At 42.4% G+C, this 24,701-nt stretch overlaps 1 protein-coding gene across 3 annotated transcripts in view; it reads right to left on the bottom strand.

Moving 5' to 3' along the window:
- lovit (loss of visual transmission) overlaps window positions 1-24,701 on the bottom strand; it is a 193,007-nt gene that overhangs the window by 44,740 nt on the left and 123,566 nt on the right. For 2 of the 3 annotated variants that reach the window (XM_070216225.1, XM_070216226.1), the window contains 2 exons: window positions 22,638-23,062; window positions 22,391-22,565 (listed from right to left, as the gene is read on the bottom strand). The exons of the other annotated variant lie outside the window; for it this stretch is intronic. In XM_070216225.1, coding sequence (XP_070072326.1) covers window positions 22,391-22,565; window positions 22,638-23,062 — 600 coding nt within the window. The remainder of the gene's footprint in view (window positions 1-22,390; window positions 22,566-22,637; window positions 23,063-24,701) is intronic. 3 annotated transcript variants of the gene reach the window in all.

Consider the following 24,701-nt stretch of genomic DNA (forward strand, 5'->3'; position numbering starts at 1 on the left):
TTATATTTGTTTGAATATTCCTATGAGAGCCTTAAGATATAGTGGTCCGGTCCGGCTCGCTCCGACATATGTACAACCTGCAATAGAAAGAAGACTTTTGGGAAAGTTTCATCGCGATAGCTTTAAAACTGGGAGACTAGTTCGCATAGAAACGGACAGACGGACAGGCGGACATGGCTAGATGGACTCGGCTATTGGTGCTGATTAAGAATATATATATTCTTTATGTGGTCGGAAACGTCTCCTTCACTGCGTTGCAAACATCTGACTGAAATTATAATACCCTCTACAAGGGTATAAAAATTGTGATGAGAATAAAGTAACTATTTTCGTTAGGAAAGAGCTTGCAAACGTACTGGAAGTGAAAGCTGTGAAGGGACTCAATATAAAAAGATGAAAGCTGAGGGAGTGACATTCATAGCTATGATTGATTTGGGATTGATTTCGACTTCGATCTTGAAGCTTATGGTGTATGCTTCTCGGTTACTTTCCTTGTCGCCAAACAGAATTAACTCAAGTACGCTGCGATTGTTGGAAACGATGTTCTACAACAAATCGAAGTAATGTTCAGGGAAAAAGAGAACGACTTTGCATTGACAACAAAGGTAATGTGTGGCACGGAGATAGTAGATGAAAGTTCTGCCCTTGATACAATTAATTTATTTGAAATGGACAACAACCAAATGCATAAGGTACATCATCTTGTTGCAGATTACAAGCCAATAATATTAATAGAGTCACCAGTAAGCATGAGAAGGGCAGTTCGCATTTACCCATGTACGGTTCGGTATCTCAAATTCTCCTGCTGCGTTCTGCCGATATGTCACGTCTCTTTGAGGGACTCAATCAAACGTCATGGATCGTGGTCTATATTGACGATGTAATCGTGCCAAGCAAGTTAAAAAGGAAGGACTGAAGACGTTGGAGAAAGGAATGAGCTTAGCTTCAAGGGCTGGATTACGAATCAAGTGGGAAAAAAAACAATTTCTCAAGAGCAAAATCGATTTTTTAGGCTACATGATTGAGAACGGAACCATAGCACCCACCAACAAGAAGATTAAAGCAGTAGTCAATTTTCCAACTCGTCAAAAAAGACAAGCTTTGCAGCGATACTTGGGTCTGACTTCTTGGCTTCAGCACTACTCAAACTGTTCGATCCGTTAGCTATAGCCGAAGTGCATACAGAAGCAAGCAAGTATGGCTTCGGAGGCGTTTTAATGCAGGGGTGCTCAAAATTGGCTTACGGCAGTGCCCTTACCAACACAATTAAAAGAAAATCACACGCACGCAAGTAACGACTCAGACACAGTCATGAAAAAGACAACAACACTTTGCACTGTGAGTTGAGGAGAAAATAAAAGTTCAATGAAATTTGTTGTTGGCTTGGCTCGCTCTTATCTATTGCGGACAGCGACACAAAGAGGACTCGGGGCGTGCATAGGCAAGCATGTCGAGTGCACTACCGTATGCTTAGTGCTATTACAAAAACAATTGTGCTCGTGTGCCATAGGACTGAGCACCCCTGTTTTAATGCATAGGGACTCGGTGGATCAGCAGTTTTATCCTGTTGAGTTCATGAGCAGGAAATCAAACGGTTGTGAAAAAAGTACAGTTCCTACGAGCTCGAGGTTATAGCAAACATAAATGCGTTGAAAAAGTGGCGGGTTTACCTCCTTGGTAAGCCTTGGTAGCCTGAGAGTTCTGGACCGGATTTCTGGATACAAAAGTGGAAGGGGAAGTTAATAATTATGCTAATTAGGGTAATAAATCCGGTCAAGGTGACAGGTGTGGGGTAAATAAAGTTAATGGGTGCGTGACGAGTGATCGTTAATTATATCCAAAAATCATATCCAGAAATCCTCTTAGAAATCAAATCCAGAAATCCGGGATTCTGCTTAAGTGGTTGACGAGTAGGTTGTCGGGATCGAACGTGGGAGAAGTTAGAAAAATAGGGTGAAACGAGGGGAGGGTATCCTAATTAAGCGGGGGAGAAATTACTGGGATGTGACGGGTGTCCTTTGCTTATCTAGGATAATATAATTAATCGCGGGAGAAGTTAGTGGGTTGTGACAGGTGATCATAGCGTATTAAGCGGAGGAGTAGTAACTGGGGTGAGACGGGTGTCCTTTGCTTATATCTACAAATGGGGTGAAACGAGGGGGAAGAAAGTGTGACGGGTGTCTTTGCTTATCTAGGATGTTCTAATTAATCGGGGGAGAAGTAAGTGGGGTGGGACAGGTGACCGTTGCTTATATCTACAAATGGGGTGAAGCGAGGGGGATGAAAGTGCGGTGTGGCATTCATTTAATAAGCATAACCTCTAAATGTCACGGGCTCCTGACACGATTACATGTTGACGATCACTTAATTACTATACTGGAATGGGATATTGGGTTCAGACAGACAAACAAGTTGTTGAGAGCAACCGACACAAGCATCCTTTAATAGGGGATCCCTTAGCTTGCCATTGAGAAACAAACACCCTTGGGGGTGGAATATGTAAATTTAAATTTAACTCATGTTTATTTGGAATTTTGTAACAGGCTTTTCTTATACACTAAATATGAAGACATTAGTTTTAAGGCTGTATCTAAAATATATGAAAGAGTTCTTAATATAGTCCCCAAATTAGCAACATTAATTAGGGAAATGGGTTATGAGAGTTGGCAGGTGATGTTTACTTACTTACTTACTTAGATTAAAAAAATACGACGGGAGGGAAATCGATTCTTGTTAGCAAGCGACCCTTTTAGTGGATGAGTGACCTTTTAATTAGCATAAGCACTAGAAAATGTCACGGGCTGTTTACACGTTCAAACGTGGTCACTTAATTGGTATAAACAAGAACAACCTTGAACAGGGGTCCCTTTGCTTGGCACTGAAAACATATTTAGAATTTTTTTTAACTGAAAAGAATCAGATTAAAACAAACACCCATCCCCCAAACAAAAGAAGATATAAATTTGAATTTAAAATATATTTTTATTTTATTATTTTTTTAATTTGCTTTTACAAATATATATATATACCAATATATAGATTTTTTTAAAATTATTTCTTTTTCAAATTTAAGGTTAAGTTTACAATATTTGTTTATTAATTCATTAGCTTTTAGTTTAAGGTATGGTGCCTGGTGAAATTGGCAACTAACCGGGCCCTCTCTCACATCATCGTCGCACAGTGGCGCCTATTTACTTTTTTTGGTAATAAATCATTACTTTTGAAGAAGAAGATAATTGAATGATGTAAATGGCAAATGATAGATAATTGATCCACCTTTCAAATTATTGCTTAAGACAGGGAGTGGGCGTGGCAGAGGCGTACTTACAAATCGGTAAAGTCAGAATTTAAAAACAAATCCATTTTTTTCCAAAAAAAAAAAAAAAACTTTTTCTTTTTTGTTATTTTTAGTTTCTGTTTTTATGTTGTAATTTTTAAAAATTATTAAAAAAAAAAAATGGGGTTTAAAAAAAAAAATTTATTATACCCTTGCAGAGGGTATTATAATTTCAGTCAGATGTTTGCAACGCAGTGAAGGAGACGTTTCCGACCACATAATGTATATATATTCTTGATCAGCATCAATAGCCGAGTCGATCTAGCCATGTCCGTCTGTCCGTCTGTCAGTCTGTCCGTCTGTCCGTTTCTATGCGAACTAGTCCCTCAGTTTTAAAGCTATCGCGATGAAACTTTACCAAAAGTCTTCCTTCTATTGCAGGTAGTACATATGTCGGAACGAGCCGGAACGGACCACTATATCTTATGGCTCCCATAGGAATAATCAAAAAATAATAGAAAAACTATTGTAACTTTGTAGAAAGTAGGCGTTTTGATTTTTGACAATGTAAAAACAACATTTTAAGTAGGCATACCTGAAAGGGTATATAAACTTCGGGTGGCCGAAGTTACCTTCCTTTCTTATTTTTTTTAATGTTGTTTTGTTTAGTTTCTTTTTTTATGTTTTAATTTTTAAAAACTAAAAAACAAAAAAAAAATTAAAGTTTTTTAAAAAAATTTTTTTGTTTATATTTCATGTTTTTTGAAATAATGGTCACAATTTAGTAAACTTGGTAAATCCAATAGACCTAACATTTCTGGACTATAATTACTAGATTCTAACTCTGTGACAAGGTTGTAATTCCATGGCCTTAAAATACAGTTTGGATTTGGACATACCTTTCAAACGAGATACAGCTCAAGTCTGTAGCTTCAGTAGTTTAGAAGTTACGGCCTTCCGTATTTTAGCTATTTATAGCTGTTTTTCCGCTAAACTAGCGGGTATTTTCGAAAAGTGGTAGAACTAAAGTTTCTTATATCGAGCTGTTGAACATAATATCAAATTTTCACTTTGTAATAGTGGATCAATTACCTGTCGATTGGTATGGGTCGCAACTTTTTAGGACAAAGTCGAAAAAGTGATTTATTGCACCTTTTTTTGCCCAAGGCGCCACTGTGCGTCGGCCCAGAGACATGATAGCATATGAATGCCATATCTCTGGCATCTGTTGAAGATTGGAGAAAATCATCTCCAGGGGTTTCAGGAAAGGGATAGTGGGTGGGCCCTAGTCCGCATAATTCGATTGGAAATGAATTTCAATCAGTATAAACCGCTTTCTGGCTCCTCATATATCACAACACCAGACAAGCTTGCTTCGAAAAAAGAAATAATAAATGTCCAAAATAAGAATGACTCATACTGTTTTAAATGGACTTGGATTTCGGCACTTATAAATACAACAGGCAACGTTAGTATGTGCTACACATATATAGTTGATATAAGGGCCGACAGAATTGTATTACCATCTGGAGTAAATTTCGATTTCAGTGTGTTGACATTCCCACTAAAAATAAAGGACATAAACATTTTCATCCAAAAAACGTTACATTACGTTTTTTGATACGACGAGGAAAGTGAAAGTATAATTGGACCGCTTTATCAATCTGGAGTTGAAAGGCCGACGTACATAAATATACTCTTCCTGGAAGAAAACGGATTCGGTCACTACACATGCATAAAAAATATTTTAAGGTATGAATTTTACTCGTTATAGATCTACTTTTACTTATTATGTTACATTACTTGTTTTATGTTCTTTTATTTAATAGACTAATGACTTCACAAAGAGGATCACATAATGGACGGAAATGGTTTTGCAATACTTACCTAAATTTTTCATCAAGTTCAAGTCGCGCCCTTCGTCACAAGGAGCTTTGCAGTGGAAAGGTGGCCACTCTCCCAACCCCGTATAAATCGACATTGAAGTATACGGCACTGCGTCATCAACTAAAATTTCCGTTTGCAGTGTATGCAGATTTCGAGTGCATACTTCGTTGTAAAAATATTAATGTAAGTCCTAAACTACTTAATGTAAATAAACATGTAACAATTTCATATGCTACTATGCATATGATTCTAGTTTAGATAAATTCATAATGGAAACGGGAGGTAATTCAACTATAAATTTTGTTAATTCCCTTGTAAATAACCTAACTATTCATACATAATATTTGAGTAAAGTTGTTCCCATAGTAATGAGTCTGTGGCGGTCCAGACTAAGAAGCCACCCAGCGGATGGAAGCGATACTAATCCAAAATCCTAAATTGTATGGAACTCGAATATTTGCCTACACACTAAAACAGTCACTTTCTCTTTGCCGACTCCAAGCTTCTACGACAAAGGGGTGTAGTTGTGAAACTCTGTCAACTGATCAAAAACGAATACAACTTTTAAATCAAATCAGTGGTAACTGACCTATGTTACCATAGTGGTGACCAAGAACTTGAACAGACTGCCAATACTCCTTAATTGCGCCAAAATTAGGCAAAATTAAAAGTTGCACAGAACTTCAGTCTTTCAGTCACACACACACAAAGCCGGGCGACGCCACCAACACATTAAAAAGTGTATGCCCGCCGAACACCGATACAATCTGCGCTCGCTTGTTCCTCGAAGGTTAATCTTTGACAACGACGCCACCCTCAACACGACCGACGAGTCGCAACAATTGCAGGACACGATCAGAGATCTGCAAGCCCAATCAGAGGCATTTCAGGCTAATTCCTCTTTAGCGCAGACGGCTAATACGGCTCCAACGGCACGAGCAACAATTCGCCTACCAAAATTCACAAGCAACAATCCGCAATTATGGTTCGCCCAAGTTGAGCGATCTTTTCGCTTGCACGGCATCAACAAGGATGACGACAAATTCGACTACATTACCGTCAACTTGGATCCAGACGTTGTTTTGACCGTAGAGGATTTAGTTACTCACCCGCCGGCGGCTAACAAATACGATACTCTAAAGGACCGGTTGCTCGATAAGTTGGCAGAGTCAGCCGAGGAGGAACTGCTGTCTGAAGCCTTCACAAATTCTGGCTCATATGAGTCGTCTGGCTCCTGAGTCAAGCAGCGACTCAATAATCCGCACACTGTTCCTCGCCGAGATGCCCCAAAACATTCGCCCTATTTTATTGATATGGGAAGAAAATGATATCGAGAAACTTGCAAAAGGAGCAGACAAAATGCCAGAAACCATGGGTTCTGTCAGCAACTTTGCCATTGACTCAAGCAACGTAACCGCTGGCGGTGACGCCGCCGTCAAGAGTATCACCGAATCTTTACGTCAACTGGCCAAAAAGGTCGACACAATCCAAGGGGAGCTCAAACGTCAAGCCAGAGACCGATCTGTCAGCCAGACAGCGACGCACTTAATCTCCGAATGACAACTGTTCCCAGTCACAGCAGGTCAGTCACAGCTGGTCATCTAGCAAGAGATTTGTTATTACCATCGTCGCTTTGGAAGTGAAATCCGTCTTCACATTACCGATCGCGTCTCACACCGCAGATTCCTCCTAGACTCGGGCTCTGTGGTCTCAGTCATGCCACGCTCACGAGCTAAGCAAAATGTTAAACAAAGCGATCTCACATTGTATGCAGCAAATGGGACTGTCATCCACACCTACGGCAGCGTGATGGTTGACCTAAACATTGGCCTTCGCCATTCCTTCATGTGGCCTTTTATCGTAGCTGACACCAAGATAGCTATTATAGGCGCTGATTTCTTTCAAGCTGCTCATCGACGTCAAAGGAATAAAATTGATTGATGCAATTTGTCGAGCCCGGCTTTGCTTTCGAACGCGAAACATCACTCTGTGTCCACCGTTAATGGTAAATGCAGATTTCAAAGCCTACTGCAGGAATTCGTGGTCGTCACCATACCAGCACATAGGACAAGCAACCGACACGATGTAATTTTTAACTGGAAACGACCACAGCCCAAACTGTAGAGCTAGAGCAGCCAAATTTTGAGTTTGTAGAGTACAAGGAGAGAGAGTACAAAACCAAAAAGAGTTTGGAGAGATTGCGTGAGAACGTCAGAACGAGAGCGCAGGCGTGCCATGAGCGAGGAAAGAATGGTACAGCGCCGCTCTTTGCACTTTAGTGTGGTGCTGTGCGCAGGGGTCGAAAGGTAAAACCGCGGACTTTGGACCGTGGATTGGAAAGAAGAAAAGGAGAGGCCGAGGATTAACGGGACCCGAAGGCCTATATAAGCGGTCCCAGCGCTAAAGTCGGGACCAGTCATCGAGCATCAAATCGAGAGTGAGCAACGTCTAGTAAAAATCAAAGTCAAGGATATACAACCGTGAAACCCAGCCAGGATCAAGATCGCTACGTCGAGACGTTCGGGACCAAGCAAGTCACCGAATTAAGACACAGAAAGCTGAGGTCCTAAAAGGCAATACATGGATAAGTCTGCAGAACGTCAAAGTTATCTGTAACACCGACCATCCCGACTACATTGGGGGCTGTCCATATATTACATAATCACCTAGGGGGGGAGGGGGTCATTGAAATGATTATGTTTGATTACATAGGGAGGGGGGGTCTTGCACAATGATTACGTAATCATTTTATATGTATTTTTTTATTTAAAGAATTTTTTTTAAAAACTTTTTTTCTTTAAATATATTTGCAAACTTAGATAGGAAAGCAGAGAAAAATTTTTTTTTAGGGGCTGGGCGGCGAGAAAGGGAAGGTTTAGTGGTTCAATCACACGAAGAATGCGAAGACCTGGAATGGCTTGACGAAGAGTATGTTGGAGATAATTTCAGCGTATACGAACCGAATGTGTCATACCAAACTCCATTTATAAACATTATTAAAGATTGGGTTGCATCTCTGTTTGAATCCACATATTAAAACAAAAAAATTTTATTCTTAGGATTACGTAATCATTGGGGGGGGGGGGTTTCTATTGAAAGATTACGTTTGATCACCAAGGGGGGGAGGGGGTCAAAAATCAGCAAAAACGTGATTACGTAATATATGGACAGCCCCTTGGCTGCAATACCGATTAGTCCGGCTACGTTGGCTATGATATTTATTACATTAAAAGTTAGCAAATATCTGCCAACATAAACATAGTACCCAACTCACGTCAAGTGGACAGGCAAGTTAGGATGTTTGTTACAATTAAATTAACAGAGCATTCAGAAAATATCAAAAAATACAGTTCATAATATTGCGAACATAAAACGCGAAATGGATCATGTAACTGAAAGTGCGTTTTACAAAGATCGAGGGCAATAGGTCGAAAGTGCCGAGTAGCCCTTACAGAGATTGAGATCTGTATTTGACCAAATAGATAGCTTTAATTTACAAGTCCAGTCATTAATTTGTGCAAGAGCATAACACCATGGCAGGTCCGACGATCTTTGAGGGAGGGCAGGTTAAGTAGACGCAGTCTATCCACGTACGATGGCAGGTGACGATGTGTTTCCCAGTTTAAACCACGTAGAGCAAACAAAAGGAACTGTTTCTGTACTGATTCGATAAGGTCCTGATAATTGGTATATTCAAGAATTGTTCGAACCAAGGAAATATAAAAATGTGTTGTGGTGTAGGGGTCCTCAAATTAATTCGACCAACATTTAACAAAGGCAAAAACCCCTTTTGCTTTACTTACTATAATACCAATCAGATTAGAGAAATTTAAGTTGTGATTGAATAACACTCCAAAGTCTGTAACGGAATTTATGCGTTCAAGTTCCTTCGACCCAATACAATATCTAGCGATAAGAAGCTTCTTCCGATAAAAGGACTTAAAGTTATATTTAGAGTTGTTCAAATACAACAAATTCTAGATGCACCAACAATACAGATTGTTCAGATCAGCTTGCAAAAATGGCGGGGAATCGGGATTCGATAACGGCAAACAGAGTTTTACGTCTTCAGCATACATCATAACATGAGCAGAGATAACAACTTGGGGCAAGTCATTTATGAAAATTCCAAACAGTTGGTCACGTGAACAAGGCTAGAGACTGTGCTTTAAAAAGGAATTTTCTGAGTACGGTTCGTCAGGTAAGCTGAGATCCACTTAGTCAGAGTGATCAGGAATTCAAATAGTATTAGTTTTTTCAGTAATAATTGATGGTTCACGGAATCTAAAGCTTTACTGAAGTCCGTAAAATTAACATCGGATTGATTATTATTTCAAAAATGTTTAAACTCAAGAAGATTTGTTGTCGTTGATCTTCGTTTCATAAAGCCATGCTGAGTTGGGGACATTACTGAGCTGCATTGGTGCTGTAGCTGTTAGCTGTTAGTTTTGCAATAACACGGTAGTTTTTAATGTCCGACTTGCTTCCCTTTTTATGAAGTGGAATGATAAAAGATTCCTTCCAAACTTAAGGAAAATATCAGTGAAGAAGGTATATCTGAAAAAGTTTAGATAACGGCTTGCACAAAGCATCGTCACATTTTTGTATGATACAGCTCGGTACAAGATCAGACGTCTTGATTGTTTGCAAATTTTGTAAAACATCATCCTCACTAATTAGGGGTGTGAAAAAACAGTTGAAGGGAGGAAGAGGGAAAGGGAAGGAAGAGGTGTTATCGTAACTAAAAGACGAGTACTTGGGCTGAAAAAATCTTGCGAATAAGCAGTAACACGCGTTTCCAGTGGGAAATGAGGGAACGAACGTATCGAAAGCAGAATATAGTAAACCATAAAACTGTTCTACAATATGCGAGGGATCATCATTTGAATCCATAAAAGACCAATCGATTTCGGATAAATGCCTTTTCATTTCATCAAATTTACCTCTTCGAAAACAGCGAAAAGTTTCTGGTTCGATTTTGGGACATGACAGTAATAGAGCTGATGTACTAATACCGTGCAGTTTAGCTGCGTTGGCTGTAAATACCGCTGTGCCGGCTGTAATACCGACTAGTCCGTCTACATTGGCTGTAATACCGATTAGTCTAACTGCGTTCAACTAAGTGGGCTGTAATACCGACCAGTCCTGCCACATTGGCTGTAATACCGATTAGTCTAACTGAGTTAGACTAAGTTGGCTGTCATACCGACTGGATCGGATACATTAGATGTAATACCGAATAGTCCAGCTACTTAGAAACGTTCGAACGTTCGTCTCCGCAAGAGACGGAAGGCTGTGGCTAGCAGGACGAATGTCTTGGAAGCGTGGTGCCTGCTCAGCCTACGGTCCAACTTCACGCCCTCGTCTACGAGTGGCAGCGAAAGTACGCGGAGCGGCCAGTCCACCAGCAGCGAGGAATCACCGAGCGGCGTCGCAGGAGTATCACCAGCACGAGTCACATATAATCATAGTAAATCAGAATAATCCATGAACCGAATTCTTAAATGTGGTCACTGTTAACCGGGCAGTCACGTTTATATAAATTTGGTAGGACGAACACACAATCTACTGAGCTAGCCTAACGATCTTCGTAGCTACCAAACGGTAAAAATCAGTTGGTTACAGCTGGCGTCTAAAACGTGATTGTCCCGGCAGTAAAAACACAAAATACCAGAATGAGGAGAAGTTGGATCTACCGCCTCAAGAAGGAGGATTTCACCTACGTAGCAAAAAGGCTGCGCATTTGCCTGACGGGTAGATCCGAAGACATGCGAAAAGCATTGGTGGAATACTACAACGCAGGGACCGTAAATAATCATTATTTATTTTTTAAAACAAAAAAATAAAGGTCATAGAAAAATCCAAGAAAAAAAACCTATATCAGTACAAAACAAGAGAGAACGCTATAGTCGAGTTCTTCGACTATTAAATACTGTAACGAACTGTTTTCAACTGTTGGATCGCTACGTAAACGCCGCGACTAGCTCAGAGATATTGCGTGTTCGTGCCACCAAATTTTTATTGCGTGACTGCCCGTGACCCAAGAAAACGCAGGGATATCCGATTGGGACAAATCGGAAAACTTTATTAAGTTTTTCTTTTCGCTGGAATTGGTTTCTTCGTCAGCTGGCTGTTGCGACTTGCCGGGTCGGCGACGTGCCTTCCTCGGCTCAGGATTCACTCTGTGCGTTTCTCGGCGGCGCTCCTCGACGGCGTCGCTGCTCTCGTCTCCCTTCGTGGTGCTTGTGGACTCCTGCGGCGTCGTTCTCCAACGGCGTCTCTCCCGTTCCGCCCGGCCTGTAGGACTCAAGAAGTCTGCACAACCTTCCTTTCGGGTCCGACCAGAATGATCCTGGGATCACCTGCTTCGTCGTGTTCCCTGGGGTCGGTCTGGCTCTAGCCTGAGAAACAAATGTCCCGACAGGTCAAATCCGAGGATTCAGCCTTATCGTCAGTCCACCGTAACCCCGACGCCTGGCACAAACTCTTGATCCGCGCTTACCCTGCCGGTAGCTCGACCTTCTCTCGACTCTGCTCCTGTCCTGCACTCGTCTCCACTCCAATCTTTGTGTCCTGCAGATCTCGCCGTTGCAGTCTCAGCCTTGGCTTAGCGTCTTGACTCTGGTATCTTGATCTGGGTGTTGAGCACTCGGTTTCTACGGTACTCTCACGGCCACGCAATCGATAGAATCCTCGCACTTGTATCTTGATCTTGATCTCTGGTTCGTTGGTTGCACTTGTACTTTCGCTCGCGTATCTTGGTTGTCTGTCTCCTGTACTCCGGCTGCCAGCGTCGCGTCTTCCGACCGACACGTCCCGTGCCTCCTGGCTGCATGAACTGCGGCGCTTACTGCACTGACTGTCGCGCGAACTCCAACTGACTGCCTCGGCGGGGTCCCGTTATTTCCCTTTTTGCACACGGCTCGCTAGGGTCCAATGTTCAAGTGTGTCCCGTTAGTTCCCTTTGCACTCGGCACGCATCGGGTCCAAGGTCCAAGATGCCCCGTTAGTTCACGGTGCATCCTCTTTGTGCTGGTCCGAAGTCCACGGATTCACCATTCGACCTCATTGCCCTCTGGCGGCGTGGGTCCAAGGTCCAGCGCGGTACCGTTACTTCACGGTCTCTCCGCTTTAGCCGGGTCCAAGGTCCAGTATTTACCAGTGGACATGGATGCCCTCGGATTCTGCCGCATTCTCGCTGCCTTCGCTGTTGCTAGGGGCTCTCCTGCCTCGAGATTTGTGGGTAGTTTTACGACTCCTCACAATACCCGTTACGCAACTTAACAACTTTAATATAAATATGCCTTCTTGTATGTTTTTTTGCGCGCCTCATTTCAAATAATTTACGCGAATGCAAAATGTATTCCAAATTAGAGTGACCAGCTTTTATCCAGCACCAGCTGGAGTGTTGAACACGCGGCGACTGCGCCATCTATGGCACGGAATATGTACTGTTTATACAGAAAACTGCGGGTGCCACGGCTTTTTGCGGTTTGTAGGCGTTAGAGTGGGCGTGGCAGGGAGCCCAAGAATATCTGTGGGAACTCCCAACCTTCTAGTTTTTGTAGTTGCCGAGATCTCAGCGTTCATCCAGACAGACAGACAGACAGACAGACGGACAGACGGACATGGCTAGATCGACTCGGCTAGTGATCCTGATCAAGAATATATATACTTTATTGGATCGGAAACGCTTCCTTTTAGCTGTTACATACTTTTGCACGAATATAATATACCCTTTTACTCTACGAGTAACGGGTATAACAACGAAGCAATAATTTTTATCGTATTAATTTGCATTTAATTTTCCGATCGTTCCTTTGGCAGCTATATGATATAGTGTCCCGATTTTTTAAATATTTTATTCGAAATTCATAAATATTTAAAAAATAACTATTCCAAGAGTAGAAGTTAATATTTCAAAAAACACCGAAGCTAGACTTTTTTTACGTTTCTTTTTTTCGATCTTTCCTATGGGAGCTATAAGATATAGTTGTCGGATCCGGCCGGTTCCGACTTATATACTACCTGCAATAGAAAGAAGACTTTTGGGAAAGTTTCATCCCGATAGTTTAAAAACTAAGAGACTAGTTTGCGTAGAAACAGACAGACGGATGGACAGACGGACAGACGGACATGGCTAGATAGACTCGTCTAGTGATGCTGATCAAGAATCCAATACTTTATGGGGTCGGAAACATCTCCTTCACTGCGTTGCAAACTTCTGACTGAAATCATAATACCCTTTGCAAGGGTATAAAAATTATCAGGGACCGTAAATAATGATTATTGATCTTTCTTTGAACCAAAAAATCAAGCACTTAGGATCGACGTACCCAAAAAATGAAAACACCATTTTAATCCTCTTTGGTTAATCTATCCATTTTCACCATGACTTTTATCTAAAAAATAATGAAATAATTCGAGTCTCAGAAATATTTAAAACTTAATATCCCCAAGAGTAGAAGGTTATATTTTTAAAAACACCGTGCACATCAGCGATCTAAAACAGCAAGGAACGGCGGACGAAGCAAGCTAAACGACGAAGCACAGCTGATAGAACAGAGCGAGACAAAACGGTCCGGAAATACACACAGCAATGGCCAACCGTTTAATCGTCAGGACAAAGCCGGAAAGCCGGAGTTGGGCGAACAGGAAACCAATCGCTTAATCGTCAAGCGAATACAGAACAACCATTTTCCAAGACCACATGAGTACATCCGTTTAATCTTCAGACAAAAAGTCGGAGTCAACGAAGCTCGCCACACAGAAAAACGCTAATCATTCTAGCAAATACCCGAGTCAACGACGAACAAACAAACAGGATTACAAGAAGCCGTTTAATCGTCAGGACAAGGCCGGACACAACGGAAAGTGGATAGGGGCAGACAGGAAAGCTATCGTTTAATCGTCAAGCGAATCCAGAACCACCAGTTTCCAAGACCGCACTAGACTGTAGCAACAGTCGTAAAAACGGGCAATCCAGATTTTGAACCACAACTCTGTGCCAAAAGCTACGATACAAGGACTCACTCGTCATCCGAAGAAAGGAAAAAATCTTGCCGAAAGCTGAAAGAAAAGCAGTGTGAAACAGGTTAACCGCGAGTACCAACTCACCACTGCCAAACAAACTTACGGGCAGAGTAACAACCAACCAGATAAACAAGACTACAACCAGCAAAGGCCTTGACTCAAAGGATACACAGGATAAGAGACCAACAACGAGAATTTCTACGGCAATGGGAAAAACTTCTAAGAATGGAACCGGGGAATGTGAGGAGTTAAATAACTCCTCACAAATAACGCCAGGAATAACGGCAACAAAACCAGCCAGCATAAAAATCAGTTCGTTACAGTCGCTAGTTTCTTACCTGGCACCTGGGACGCAAAACACAAAAATCTGCCCTAATTCAGCAGAGCCCTAATGTGACCATCTTTTGATAAGATAGATAGATTTGTTAAGAGCAAAAAACTTCATTAGGAAACCTTTTTTAATAAAATGTTGTTTTTAATTAAAAATACTAAACTTATTCTAGATTTCGTAATACTGTTTTTAATTTAACTTGATTTAAAAAAAAGTATTCAAATCGGTCAACTATATCTTATAGCTGTCATATAGAAAGGTAATTAAACGGTTAATTTTCAATAAATCGGTATAATTTTTAGTGTATACCTGTTTAAGAATTAATGCAGTAATTGCAAACTTTGTTGTTTTTATTTCCATCCGATATTTCCCGCTAATGAATAGGGAATACCTGTAATGCTTTGTATCGATATATCGTAAGTTAAGTAGGCGATAACTATGTATCTCTACTGCTCATCCCTAAGAACACACACACATACTTTGAAACCATTGAAATATACACGTGAGGTTAAGCGCCGAAACTTTGGAGGTTTTACCAGTCCAAATAAAAGATTAAATACAGTCCACTCTTTGTCTTATTCGCAAACATTTTGGTCCTTCGAGCCGGATGCATCGGTCTCGTTTAGTTTTCTAACAAATTAGTGGTAAAATTCTCGTTCCTAAACTTCACATTTTGGTGAAATCGGGCTTAACCTCAATCATTGAAATGTCGCTGCAAGCAGTGAAAACACAACTTGGGTTTTGCAAGTCGCAAATCACACGTGCACATGGTCGGGCCTCGGAGTTCATATCGACCGTAACAGCTTTGGACACTTTGGAACATCATCTTCGCCGTATCATGGTCACGTTCGATCAACTTCTAAAGCTGTCGGCGGAAACTTACTCCCTCTCTGAAGACGAGGATTTGGCCGAACCCGATGATCTACTCGAGTACGAAACCAAGTACTACGAATTGCACGCTTTGTTATCAGATGCCATAGCAGAAAGGAAAAAGACAAACCCACATTCATCTACCCTAATCGCCAACGGGGAGGACCCACTTGAACGACTGGCTACCTCGCAGGCACAGCTGGTGGCTTCGCAGACACAGTTCTTGGAGCAGGTTCGGGAATCACATACACACACGGACTTGAGGTTTGAAAAGATCAAGATTCCAACTTTTAGAGGCAACTACGAAGATTGGCCTCAATTTTGTGATCTCTTTCTGGGATCGGTTGATCGACGAGAAAACCTAACAAGCTGCCAGAAATTCCACTACTTGAAGTCTTATTTGGATGGAGATGCTCTCAACTTGGTGAAACACATTGCCGTCACCGAGGAGAACTATGCGGAAGCCTGGGATAAACTCGTCCATCGGTACGACAAAAAGGCACTTATAACGCGCTCGTTTATTGCGGGATTTTTGTCGTTACCCAACGTTGCAGCTTCGGGAGTGGCTGCCCTGCGCAAGCTGGCCGATACAGCAGACGAATCTATTCGAGGACTACACGCACTTGGATGTGATCAGCGGGACCCATGGCTAATCCACATACTACTAGGCAAATTGGATATGGACACACGCCAATCATGGGCGGAACGGCAAGAAGGCTGCTCGAACGACGTGAAGATCGGGACCTTCTTGGAATTCTTGTTCTCCAGATGCGACGCTCTGGAATCTTGTCAATCAACTCCCAAGGCATACGGGAGGCGCACCGCCAACGTACACATCGCTGGCGAAGCTTCAAAACCATCACAAAAACTTTGTATTGTCTGCACCCAACCACACTCGATAATGGCTTGCACTCAATTTCTATCAATGGAAATACCGGATCGGCGATCATTCGTAAAGCTTCACAAATTGTGCTTTAATTGTTTGAGTCGCAACCATGTCGCTAGGCAGTGCACTTCGAAATTCAGATGTCGGCTCTGCAAAGGATCACATCATACATTGGTACATCAAGAATCACACGGGGAACGTGAGCCCCCAGCCGCTAACTCATCGGACAGCAGCGGCACAAGAACCGAAGCTCTACCAACCGGAATATCGAACTTCTCCGTAGAGACTGCATTTCTTGCTCGAGCGCAGACCATGATGCCCACCATACTAGCTTATGTGGTGGACAGATGTGGTACACGGACGCTGTGCCGAATTCTTTTGGATTCGGGATCAACCATTACATTGGCCACGGAGGCATTCATTCAACGCATTGGCGCACCTCGTACCCACGCGCGCATTTCGGTAATGGGTCTTTCTGCTCAAGCCGCAGGTACAACTCGAGGATGTGCAACAATTCAACTGCAATCAAGAGTCTCGCAGGACGTCCAGGAGATTAAAGTTCTAATTATGAGTTCTTTAACTGCATCTGTACCAGCCGAAGAGGTACAAATACACAATTGGCGAGACATACAAGGATTAGATTTGGCTGACCCCACGTTCGCCACCCCTGGAGACATTGATGTCATTATCGGATCGGACCAGCTATGGAGCTTCTTTACGGGCCAACGAAAACTGTTAAGTAAACCTAATTTATTCGCACTTAACACGTTCTTTGGTTGGGTAATTGCAGGTTCCGGGGACTTACAACAGGTAACTGAAAAACCGGAACAGACGCATCATGCTCAGGTCGATTTGGACGAGGCGGTGAGGGCATTCATGGAAATGGACACTATTCAGCCCAGTCAGGCAACTATCGATGCATGTGATCCCGTGGAGCAGCTCTTTGTCGACACCCACAAACGAGATCAGGACGGCGTATACATTGTGGAGTACCCGTTCAAGAAGGACATGCCGACAATTCAGGACCCTTCCCTGCGTCAGGCTTTGAATCGATTTGCAATGCTGGAAATCAAATTTCGCCGGAACCCAGCATTGAAAAATCAATATTGTGAATTTATGAAGGATTATTTACAACGGGGCCACATGGAAGTGCTGGATAAACCCCAGCTCAACGTGCCAGAGAAAAATTGCTTTTATCTAGCTCACCATGCCGTCCTCAAAGCGGAAAGTTCCACAACCAAATGTCGTGTGGTATTTGATGGATCCGGTAAGGATATCACCGGCCATTCTCTCAACGATCGCTTACACATCGGCCCGCCGATTCAACGAGATCTCTTCGGAGTTTGTTTGAGATTCCGACAATATCGATATGTGGTTTGTACGGACATTGAGAAAATGTTCCGGGGCATAAAGATAGCTCCCGAACATTCTGATTATCAACGGATTGTTTGGCGAGAGGAGGAAAAGGACCCGCTTCAGCACTATCGGCTGCTAACTGTAACTTACGGGCTAGCACCATCACCTTTTCTGGCAGTAAGAGTTCTCAAACAATTGGCAGACGACTATCATCACCGATATCCACTGGCAGCTTCCTCACTATTAACGGATGCATACGTTGACGATATATCAACAGGTGCGGATACAGAGGACGGACTCATAAAGCTGCAGAAGGAACTTGTCGGGCTGCTGGCGGAGGCCAAATTCAACTTGCGAAAGTGGAGTTCCAATTGCAAAACACTTATGGATTCCTTACCAAAGGAGGATTGCGCTTTCCAAGCAGGCACCACTCAATCGAACAATGTGAAAATATTGGGTCTACTTTGGAATCCCGATACGGACACATTTTCTACGTCTCCACGATCAATAATTGTCACCCAATTGCCCACCAAGCGGACCTTACTATCAGAGCTCTCCAAGATATATGATCCATTGGGTATTGTATCCCCAGCTACAGTTATGATGAAGATACTCTTTCAAGAATGTTGGCTCTGTTCTCTAAGCTGGGATGAACCTTTGACTGAAAACATTGCCAGGAGATGGAGCATATTAGCAGGCGAGCTGTCAATGTTGGCACAATGTCCAATCCCTCGATACTTGGCCAGGCCCTCGCAAGCTATCGAGCTGCATGGATTTGCGGATGCCTCTTCACAAGCAGTCGGAGCCGTTGTATACAGTCGAGTTACAACAGGGATGGAAACGATTGTCACGCTAATCGCAGCCAAGACTCGGGTAGCTCCTATCAAAGCTATTTCGATACCGCGACTGGAACTCACAGCAGCTCATCTACTAGCGAAACTACTAACGCTCGTCAAGTCGTCTTTGTCAATCCCGATTACCGGAACCTTTTGTTGGACGGACTCTGAAGTCGTTCTTCACTGGCTGTCAGCCCCACCTCGACTATGGAACACCTTCGTATGCAACCGGACGGCTGAAATATTGACAGAGTATCCCAGAAGCTGCTGGAACCATGCACGTTCGGAGGACAACCCAGCGGATTGCGCGTCCCGCGGTCTGCTCCCCTCCACATTGCGGGATCATACTCTATGGTGGACAGGACCTACCTGGTTAGCAGAATCGCCGTCTTTGTGGCCCACTGGCAAAAAAGGGCAGAATCGAAAGCTGCCTGTAGAGGCACTTTGTGAAGAAAAACCGGACAAGCAACTCAATTTCTCACTGGAAGCTACTCATCAGGATATTCTCGATGGTTTAAGTCACAAACTTTCGAGTTGGATTCAGCTTTTGCGAGTTGTTAGTTACGTTTTCCGCTTCATAAGCAAAGTGCGCTCCAAGGTGAATGCACGTCTTACCAAAAACTCGGATCTCTAGAGGTCATCGCAACAAGCTGTTTCACATAGCGGATTCTTGACAACTAAAGACTTGCAGTACGCTCGGAAGAAATTGTTAAAACACATGCAAATCACTTCATTTCCGTTGGACTACGACGCAGTCAAGCATGGTCAATGCCTGCCCAGAAAATCAAAGTTGTTGAGGCTCAAACCGTTTTTAGATGAGTCTGGATTGTTACGCATCGGTGGACGTATCGACCGATCAGTATTGCCGTTCAACGCAAAACACCCGATTATCGTATCAAAGGAATCTCCGCTGGCACTACTCATCATACGCTATTTTCACAAGGCTAATTTACACACGGGAGTAGATGCCACCTTCCACCACGTTCGTCAGCAATTCTGGATTTTGGGAGCCAGAAACCTGACTCGTAAAGTAGTTTTCCGCTGTAAATCCTGCTTTATGAACCGACGCTTGACGCAACACCAGATCTTGGCCGATTTACCGATACCACGAATCCAACAAAATCCTTGCTTCAGTCACACTGGCCTTGACTACGCTGGACCCATCGCTATTAAGGAAACGAAAGGTCGCTCTCCTCGCATCGGCAAAGCTTGGTTCGCCATATTTGTTTGCCTGGCCACCAAGGCGATGCACCTAGAAGTCGTCAGCGATCTCACCACAAAAGCGTTCATTGCTGCGTTCAAACGGTTTTGTGCACGTCGGAAAACCCCCACCGATTTGTATTCCGACAATGGAACTACGTTTCATGGAGCAAGACGAGAGCTGGAGGAGATGCGGAAGTTAGTTCAAGATCATGCTAAGGACGAGGAGTTGGCTGATTTTTTCTCGACTGAAGGCTTGAATTGGCATTTCATACCCCCCTCCGCGCCCCACTTTGGCGGATTGTGGGAATCGGGAGTGCGGTCGGTAAAGCTGCACCTACGCCGAGTTGTGGGAGCAGCCGCCCTAACCTTTGAAGAATTGTCAACAGTGCTCGCACAAATCGAAGCTATTCTCAACTCGCGACCACTGGCCCAGGTCAGCGATCACACTGTCGATCCACTTACGCCAGCTCATTTTTTGATTGGCCAGCCATATACAGCGGTACCTGAGCCTTCTTTACTGGACACGCAGATGAATCGATTGGACCGGTGGAATCAACTTCAAGCCATGGTGCAGGGATTTTGGAAGCGATGGCACACCGAATACCTGACTTCTCTACAGTCACGCGGCAAGTGGCAAGAAGGGACGACTAATTTAGAAGTAGGCACTCTTGTTGTACTCAAGGAGCCCAACCTACCACCGGCGAAATGGATACTTGGTCGCATCCAGGAAGTACACCCAGGACAGGACTCAAAGGTCAGAGTGGTCACCGTCAAGACAGCACATACAACCTACAAACGCCCTATCACCAAGATCGCAGTACTTCCCCTTAACTGAACGCGTCGTTCAGGGGGGCCGGTATGTTTAAGAATTAATGCAGTAATTGCAAACTTTGTTGTTTTTATTTCCATCCGATATTTGCCGCTAAGGAATAGGGAATACCTGTAATGCTTTGTATCGATATATCGTAAGTTAAGTAGGCGATAACTATGTATCTCTACTGCTCATCCCTAAGAACACACACACATACTTTGAAACCATTGAAATATACACGTGAGGTTAAGCGCCGAAACTTTGGAGGTTTTACCAGTCCAAATAAAAGATTAAATACAGTCCACTCTTTGTCTTATTCGCAAACAATACCTATATTTCATTACGTCGGTGTATTAGCGCCCAGTCCTGAGATGGGGGCGAGGGAGTTGCGGAAAGTTCTGAAGGTTCAAGCGATGCTAAGCTCCAGCTAACTGCTGAAAACCATTAATGGCCAATGGTCAACCGAACAACAAAGGGAAGTTTGATTCCGCATAATTCTTTAACGAATGGTCCGAATGGAAAATGAAAAGGGAATGGTAACATTGATGACCAAAATAAAACTGCATTTTTAATTTTCCGTAATCTTTAAAGGTGTGGGCGCCAGACACCTTTTAAAAATCCTTCAAAAACAGTCATTGGAGTAGACTCATTCCAAGGTTTCACATTGTCTTCAAATTGTTGGGAAGTGACCTATCAAATAGTGTGTTTAGACTACTAAAATCATTTTCGACTATTCAAAAATATTGCCAGGCAATTGCGGCATTTAGCATTAACTATGCAGCATCAAAAATTAACCTCGATGAATGCTATATTTTTGGATTCGTTACGAATTCCCAAGTGAAACTGCGTTTTCCAAAGAGTTCCCCGACGCAAGGATTCTTAGCAAAAGGACCTCAAAGTTCGAAAAATGCTGAAATTGACCAACTTGGCGGAGCTCTCAGAGGCAAATGGATGCATGGCTTGGTTCGAAGTTAAAGTTTTTTAAAAGATACACCCATTATCTTTCAAACCCCATACATAAAATAATTTTAGGATTTTTTTTAAGGCAGAAATAAATTCCAAAAAACATAGTCAAAAAACTGAAAAACATACATACATACTGCGGTCAAAATAGTAGCAGTGTTGCCGCCTTGTGTTTTTAAAAGTTTGATGTTGTAATTTTTTCTTATCCAATTAGTCTAATAGTAAAATTATGATCAATACAATATTACCAGGAAAAGATCAATTACAACAACAAACTTTTAAATACACAGGGCGGCAACACTACTACCATTTTGACCGCTGCTGTATACTTTTATGTTTTTTGACTATGTTTTCTAGAATTTGTTTCTGCCTTAAAAAAAATCTAAACAATTTTTTAAGTATGGGGTTTAAAAGATAAGGGGTATATCTTTTAAAAAACTTTAACATCGAATCAAACCATGCATCCATTTGCCTCTGAGAGCTCCGCAAAGTTGGCCAATTTCAGAATTTTTGGAACTTTGAGGTCCTTTTGCTAAGAATCCTTGCGTCGGGGAACTTTTTGGAAAACGCAGTTTAACTTGGGAATTCGTAACGAATCCAAAAATATAGCATCCATCGAGGTAAATTTAAAAAGCACTAAAAATGCTGCACAGTGTAATTGTTATTTTTCTATATTGCTTAAAATTGCCCCAAGATTGTGTCCGCTTCGGGGGTAGTCAAGTCGTACGGAGAGTCAGTGAGACGCCGACTCGCCCGTTAACACTGACATTGATAATGTTTGATATGTAGGGTGTGCCGGTGTGTTGAGCAAAATTGGGTGCAAACAATATTATAGATTATATTTAAAATTGGCAAAATAAATTTATTATTGCAAATATAGTTAGTATGCAATAGAAAATAGGTTTGCTGCGTACACAAATTTATTTGCAATACTTACTGTTGAAACATTATGGTAGTGAGCAATCAGAAGATATGGCATAGTGAATAACGTAGAGTACATAATACCTGCTGTCCAACTAAATACTAAGACGCTTAGCTTTGCTCGAGTTAATGCCATTAAGGCCATTCCTGTACAATAAAATAAAAGTCCTCCAACGTATACCGACTTAGCCCTTTAAAAATATAAAAAGAATTAACAAATATTTAGGGTACATTTTCTCAAGTTGTAAAATTAAAAGGCTTACTTAAAACGTTGAATTAATTTTTCAATAATAAGGGAATAAACGGAGCATGATAGGGAGTACATTGCCATGCCCCAACATCCAAATCGTACACCTTCTTCATATCGCAGCTGGAGCACAGATCCTAGGGTAGCCTTGGGGTCACCTTTAAAAACTGCCTCTCCCACAAAATCAGTAAAATATAGCGAGTAACAGACATGCGCCATCCAGCAAAAAAGGTTTGTCACGCAAATCATCCTCAAAGATAACGGCATGTATACAATAGAAAGCAAATAGTGATGAAGGGATTCTATTTTTTTAGTAGGCATTAAGTCTTCATTTTGTGCATCTGAATTTTCTTGTACGATGTCAGGACTTTCGATAAAACAGGTTTCATTAACCATACTGTCAGTTAAGGTGATGTTTGTTGGTTGCTCCCCAGTTTGTACCTACCGAAAAAAGACAAATTTTAATTTATAACAATTTATAAAGGTTATTATTAGATATGTGCGAGCTATATATCTAATTACATTTATTGTAATATAATGTTGATGAATAGTGTGTACAAGGAATGAATGTGATTTGCGAGATCGATCAGAACAACCCGTTGACTGCTGACGTGTGACTGACGAATGCAGTGTGTATATGCTGCTGGCATACACAACACCCCTTAACACCTGGATGATTGGTAAAATTGTGTCGCCACTCTATGACGACTTGATCGGCGTAGATCCGGTGAATTCAAGGCCAGAGCAGATGGCAGTGGTGGTTCGCATAGGTCAGTGGTAACCATTGGTACTGGATCTTCTTGTAATTCAACGATATTAGGGTTCACGATAATCGGTTCGGCTTCGTCATCCGATGAACTCGCACCTAGTGATTCTGCTTCGCCCTCCATTGAAGAAGCTGGTTCGCGACTTCGCAACTGGTCGAGATGTCTCCTGATCACTCTTGCGTCGTTTAAACGGGCATTATATGAAATTGGTCCCGTTTGGGCAGTTATCAAACCTTCCACCCACTTGGGTCCAGCCGCGTAATTACGGGCCCACACTGTACTGCCTGTAATGAAAGGTTTAATAGTTGCCGGATTTTCGACCGTACCAAACGACATCTCTTGAGGTTGAAGCTTATGAAAATTGTTTTCAATTCTCGGATAAACATTAATTCAGATGGCGAACGATTAGTAATTGCATGTTGCGTCGTGTGTTGGCTAAAAAGGAATCTTGATAGGTTGAGGTCGATATTTGTATTGCTGCCCATTTTCTTGAGATAGTTCTTTGTATTTTGAACCATTCTCTCGGCCTGTCCATTTGTGGCCGGGTGAATAGGCGCAGACTTTATGTGACCAGTTCCATTATCCGACGCCAGCTCGTCTGGTAGACCATGAGTCGACCACCAAGCAGAAGATTTTGCCCTGGAACGGTCCAGCGAATTCGATGTGGATACGAGACCAAGGGTACTTGGCAGACTCCCATCGGTGTGTTGCAGTCGGATCTCGGACTGCTTGAGGAATTACAGCTCGATTTCCCCAAACCAATACGCCTCTGTTGGCGGATAGCTCCTCCCGTCGTGAATAGTATGGAAATAGCTCATTTGACCTCTCTATTTTGGTGCAACACCCAGTTGAAAATTTTCGACAGTACTGCATCTTTAGAAGTAAGGAGTGCTAGCCGTTGAGCACTCACAGCTGGGACACCAGCCAGTTCGATCATCATTATTTCTTCGGCAGGTTTAACTTCTCCGGATGATGAAATTGGGCAACGTCTAAGAAAATCTGCGTTGCTAATCTTTGATCCAGCAAGATGAATCAAATCGTAGCATTTGATTCGAAATAACATAATGCGGTTATTCCACTACATCGTTCGGATCATTCATTAGTACAATTTTTTCTCAGCCCATACGATTTTACGTAGGTGCGAGCAAGATCCGATTTACAGTAGCTCTAATAAATGAGCAAAATTGTACTTTTTAGATTCAATTTTGCTCATACAAAAAAAAATAAAATGGTGGCCTTCGGTTTTTAAAATTTTGCTCATTAATTGCTCATTGCAGCTGACATATATCTGTCTTGCTCGCACCTACGTAAAA

The sequence above is a fragment of the Drosophila takahashii genome, chromosome 3R (assembly GCF_030179915.1).
Source record: "Drosophila takahashii strain IR98-3 E-12201 chromosome 3R, DtakHiC1v2, whole genome shotgun sequence".
NCBI lineage: Eukaryota > Metazoa > Arthropoda > Insecta > Diptera > Drosophilidae > Drosophila > Drosophila takahashii.